Consider the following 6,013-nt stretch of genomic DNA (forward strand, 5'->3'; position numbering starts at 1 on the left):
CAATAAATGTTAATAAGGATATGTGGCTGGGGAGATGGCTAAGTGGGTAATGTGCTTGTCGTGCAAGCCTGGCAGCCGGGGGGATTTGCTAGGAGAGTAATATGAGAGAGTCAGTAATTTTGACTACCAGCTTGACTGGATTGCTAAGTACCGCGGAGATTAGCAGCTTTCCCCTGAGTTTCCAGAGAGGGATAGACTGGCACTCAACATAAGCAGCACTACCCTGCCTGTGAGGAGCCCAGTGGGATCAGGCATCTCTCTCTGCTCCCTGGCCTCCCATGGCGTGAGCTGCCCAGTTCCGCCACACCTTCCCTTGCAGGAAATGCCAAAACCTCTGGAACATTGAGCCAAAAGAAAACTTTCTTCCTTTTCAGTTTTCTGTCGGATATTTTGTCACAGCCATGAAAGTGTGATTAACACATGCAGACAGTCATGCTATTAACACATGTGAATAGCTCTTCAGGCATAAAGATACTATGCATAAGCTAGGCATGGTGCTTTAATTCCAGCACCCAGGAAGGAGGCAAGTGACTCTCTGGGAGTTTGAAGCCAGTCTGGTCTACATAGTGAGTTCCAGGACAGCCAGGGCTACATGGTGAGAGCTGGTCTCAAAAAAAAACAAAAAACAAAAAACAAAAACAAAAAAAAAACAAAAAACATGAAAAGAAAGAAAATAACATGTACAAAGCTCCTAACTGGAAACATGGAACAAGGTCTTAGAACGCACACTAGATTAAATAAATCAGATATCACACACGCAGCATTTACAAGTTGTTTACTAAACCGGCAATTCCCTTAAAACCACACAGCCTTAATATAGAAATTACTGCAGTCACTATTCTGTACAGAGATGACTGTGGCTCATCCCTCCTAAGATATTGTGCCCTTAGATCAGCCTCTGCTCTCCCTTCCCACGCCTTCCCTCATGTGCCGCTGGCCACCACTCAGCTCTCAACATCTATGAGTTCATTTTTCAGAGTTCACATACAAGTGAGGTCATGTGGTATTTATGACTGGCTTATTTCACTTGCCATGATGTCTTCCAGGCTTATCTCTTGAAGTTATAAGAGTCCCTTCTTTTTAAAGGCTGACGGCTACTTCAGTATATATGTATATCACATTTTCTTTGTCTATGAATGGCACCTAGGTTGTGCTGTATTCTAGCTACTGCAGAAAATGCTGCTATGAAGATGGTATACAGACAGTTTTCTAATTGTCTTAATTTGAACTTGCCCTCATTTGTAATCCTCTTCATGATCAAACAAATGTAACGGCCATAGTCTTATTAAGACCATTGAGTTCTCATTTCACAGTTTGGATTTATCAGATAACGATACTTGAACAAAATGAAAGGATTTTCCCAGTAATTTCATTGAGAAAGATTTTCTCCTCTGTCTGTGATACTATAGAAATCTACTTTATCCAGTATAAAATAGGAAAGAAATTTGTACCAGAAAATATAAGAAGAGAAAAAAATGTCATAGTCATTTTAGAAATATCATTAACAAACATTGTTCCTTAGGGTGCAAGTGGGGGAATCAAACCTACCTACTGCTGAACCAGTATAGTGTTGTATTGTCTGGAGTACAGCCATGGAGATAACTGTAACTACCTACTGCTGAACCAGTATAGTGTTGTATTGTCTGGAGTACAGCCATGGAGATAACTGTGACTTGGACAGTAAGTTCCCTTGCAATGAATCAACTGTTTTGATTCTATTTAAATACACACTGTATTTAACCAGTGGTCTTATGGTGAACAGCAACAAAGCAGACCTTCTCATTTTCTCTTAAATGTTTTAGGAGTTGATACTAGTTCACTTTTGTGACTCGTTTAGCTCTTGCTAGCCTTTTAGACAGAAAGCATGGCAAATCCCTGTTTATTCTGTGTAGTCCTGGCTGGCCATGAGCTGGGGATCTCCAGTCTTGGTTTCCCATGTGCTGGAATTGCAGGTGTGCTCTGCGCCACATGCCTGACTCTGTTCACCAGCTTAGCAGGGATCTCGTCTGAACATGTACTGGCCCTCTATGATAGCAGGGATCTCATCTGAACATGTACTGGCCCTCTATGAAAGGACATGCTCCTGTTTACATGAATAAAGCATCTCAGTGTTGAGATTATATTAAGTTAAATGAGCTTAATACAGAACATACATTCTACAATGTCACTGGCCATATATGAGCCATGGGACAGACTTGTAGTGAAATTTTATTTTGTAATAACTGATGTTTGTAAGCCTCTACTTCATCTGGGAAGGAAATAGCTGTTCTGTTTAAAATTATACTGTGTGCTGTACTAGCCCATATACCTCCAGCACAAAAAAGACCGACGGTACCCTCACACTGTCCAGCTGTAGGGAAGCACTCCACTCCTGAGCCACATTCCCAGCCCTCATCTGGCCCGATAGCCATAGAAAGCTCAGTGTTCAGGCAGAGAGCCAAATAATTACACATAAAACAACAAAGCACCTGCAGGTGAAGACTTGCCTAGAAAAACACTCCAGACACGTTTCCTTACCATTTCATCTTCCTGCCACATAAAGATTCTTAACATATGTCATTCGAAACACACGGCATTCTGGCTGACTGCTCTCAGTAAGTCTTAGAAGTAAACACAAAAACACAGATCTCCTACTGGAAGGGTGGTACTAGAATCTACTACTAGATTCCTGTCAGTCCAGAAGATGCTCTCCTTAGAATGGGTACATTTTTTTTCTCCTGAAATAAGGATAATGTGGCAAAAAGATTTGTGTGACAACAAATAAGACAGAAGTCCAAGTCTTGGAGGAGAAAATGTGGCATTTACCAACAGTTTTGGGGAGCTGAAACAACAGTCAAATGATGCAGTCCATGACATGGATCTGTAGCGTGTCCATGTCCGGCAGAACTTCTCCACATTTGGGGCACGAGTGAATCGGAAGACTCCGTGGCTGCTGCTGTCTCCAGCTCATGTCCTCGGCTCCTGGGAATAAACAAGAAGCGACATGTGCCATCAGTTCCATCTAAGACCACTGTGGGCTGAATTTAGTAACAGACGGTTAATGTGAGTATCTGTTGGATACAGATGTATAATTTGTACATCAGAGGAAATTATGACTACAAATACAGAGAATTCTAGAAATAGTAACTTATTTAAACTGGATCTCAAGTTTAAGGTCTGTGAAAACATAGTTTCAGTTCTAGGTACAGCTCAAGACACATTCTATTAAGAATTAAATCCACAAGAGTAAGAGATGGGGGGCTGGAGAGATGGCTCAGAGGTTAAGAGCACTGGCTGCTCTTCCAGAGGTCCTGAGTTCAATTTCCAGCAACCACATGGTGACTCACAACCATTTGTAATGAGATCTGGCTGCTCTTCCAGAGGTCCTGAGTTCAATTTCCAGCAACCACATGGTGGCTTACAGCCATCTATGATGAAATCTGGTGCCCTCTTCTGGCATGCAGGCATACATGGAAGGAATGTTGTATACATAATAAATAAATAAATCTTTTTTTAAAAAAGTAAGAGATGGATGAGACTAGAAAGAAAAGAAAGTTTCTTGGAAGGACACACCTATTCTCAGAAGCAGACAACAGTCTCCTTTATTCAGTAGATGGTGAACCCTCCAGGATGTGTGAAAGTACCACTCTCTGCTGGGATATCAGTGAGGTGGGGAAGCCAGGTGGAACGCAGTAGGCGCAGCCTCAGGTACAGAGGTTCAGCAGGTTTGAGAGGAGGGCCCCTGGCTCTCAGCAAGGCCTTGTTATATGGGGATGAAGCACCTCTCCAGAGGCTCTTGTACTGGTCCTCGGATGGCAGCACTCTGGCAGGTGGGAAAGCTGTGGGACCTTTAGAAGGTGCAGCTAGAAGGAAGTAGGTCGCTGTGTGGTGTTGGGGCTCTCAGGTACCCTGCCCTTGCCCTCCTGTCTCTACTTCCTGTCCACCACCTCTCCACATGTTCTCACTGCCATGATGTTCTTCACAAAACGTATTTGAAATATATCCCAACTCTAAGTAGATCATGGATCAAAAAATTTGCCGTTAATGTTGAAAAGTGTTTCTGCTTCCAGGGCATTTCTCTGACCCGACTTTTATGGACCACATTTTTGGCTTTTTAGAGTCTAGACTAGTAATTGGTTCAGCACGCAAAGCATCATTTTTGGAGTAGACAAAGAAAATGACCTTTAATATATGGCTGCTTCAAAGCACATTACTTGAATTTATGATATAAAAGGTTATTAGATGGCTTGTGGTAAGCAAATTTAGAACACTTTTATTGATTCATTTTATTGACTATTTTATTATTTATTTTATTGCTTTATTTGCAATACTGAGGGTCAAACTAGGCCCTCAGGCATGTTAAGCTAACTCATTATCACTGTGGGTTGTGGGGGGGTATAGATGTTTGTACGCACATGTGTGTGGGAATGCTAATCTGTGCGTACATGTGTGGAGGCCACAGGTTGACTTCTAGTGTCTTTCTTTGCCACACTCCAACCTAACTTTTTGAGAAGGTGAGCCTTTCTTCCCGATGCTGAAAGTGCCAGAGACTAACATTTAAGTCAGGCTGTGTGCTATTTATCTCCTCTGTGCCTGCTCCATGGATGCATATGTTTATTGTTTGGATTTATTTTGTGATTTAGGGTTTTTATTTTTAATTACAATATACACAGATATGTAAAGTACTCATTCTGTTATTTTTTTCCATGTGTGTTTGTATGTGTGCTGTGTGTGTTCAGGTGCTTGCAGAGACTAGAAGAGGGAGTCAGACCGCCTAACGCTCTAGTAACAGGCAGTTTTGATTGCCTGAAGTGGGTGCTGGGAACTGAACTTGGGTCCTCTGAAAGACCAACAAGTATTCTTAGCTACTGAGACATCTCTCTAGCTCCTTTATCAATTCATATTAATTATTCACAACACTGGGCTTCACTGTGATCCTTTCATATATGTTTATTGATCTTAGTTTTATTTTGTTTTTGTTTTTGTTTTTTTTTTTGAGAAAGAATAGCCCAGGCTGGCCTGAAGTTCTCAATCTTCCTGTCTCTGTCTCCCGAGAACTAGGATTTCATGCATAAATCACAACACTTGGCTACTAAACTTATTTTTAATTTATTTTCCTATCAACAGGCTTTGTTGAGGACATGGGGAAGGAGGGAGGGACAGACAGAGAGGAAACACGAATGACATTCGGAGAGATCGCCCCAGATTTACCGTCCGGGTTGCTATGTATGCTAATGTGCTAATGTTTTGGGGCTGCTGAAGACACTGCTGTACCACGTGGTCGGTTGTGTGTGATGGCTAGTTTTCACTGTCATCCTGCCATAATCAAGAGTCACGTGGGAAGAGCGAGGGACAGTCTAGATCAGTGGCCTATGGGCGTGTCTGTGGGCGTGTCCTGAGTCAGTTGATTAGCTGGGAAACCCACCGTGTGGAGCACCACCATGGGGTTTGGGTCCTGAGTTAGGTAAGCAGGGGAGAGCTAGCAGAGTTCTAGGCAAGCATGCATGAACTCTTCTCTGCTCCTGACTGTGGTTGCAGTGTGACTGCTTCAAGTTCCTGTGGCCTCACTTCCTTGCAATGTGAGTGATAGCCTACCTGGAAAGGCGAATTGAAATAAACCCTCCCCTAAGTAGCTTCTTGTCGGGGATATGTTATCACAGCAACAGCAACAAAAGCTAGACAGAGTATGAAAGGTACTTGGGATGGCCTAGTGCTTAATCATTTTTATGTCTGTGACATTTAAGATGACATCTTATTGGTGGAGCATTGCCATTAACTTTTTTCCCTAGTTATGCTATGTCTTTGAATTTATTTTTTTCCTATGTAGAATTAAGGATAACACTTCCCTTTTGATAATTTACTATAAACTACAGAACATTGTTACCTGCATAGTAAATCTAGCACCATGCATTTTGACCTTGACTTGTGTAGCATCCATGAGCATCTGGGTTCAAGTTCTAAGTAAATGCACAGAGAGGCTTGGAACGAGTGAAGACGGTGACGCAGATCAGTGACAGTGCACTAGTGCACTGCA

At 42.3% G+C, this 6,013-nt stretch overlaps 1 protein-coding gene across 4 annotated transcripts in view; it reads right to left on the reverse strand.

Annotated features, from left to right (window-relative positions):
- Window positions 1-760: 760 nt before the first annotated feature.
- Optn (optineurin) overlaps window positions 761-6,013 on the reverse strand; it is a 42,069-nt gene continuing 36,816 nt past the window's right edge. For 3 of the 4 annotated variants that reach the window (XM_026782997.1, XM_005354856.2, XM_026782996.1), the window contains one exon: window positions 761-2,961. In XM_026782997.1, coding sequence (XP_026638798.1) covers window positions 2,834-2,961 — 128 coding nt within the window. In that variant the 3' untranslated portion in view covers window positions 761-2,833. The remainder of the gene's footprint in view (window positions 2,962-6,013) is intronic. The other variant, XR_258438.3, reaches the window with a different exon arrangement.

The sequence above is a fragment of the Microtus ochrogaster genome, chromosome 16, assembly GCF_000317375.1.
Source record: "Microtus ochrogaster isolate Prairie Vole_2 chromosome 16, MicOch1.0, whole genome shotgun sequence".
NCBI classification, from domain to species: Eukaryota; Metazoa; Chordata; class Mammalia; order Rodentia; family Cricetidae; genus Microtus; species Microtus ochrogaster.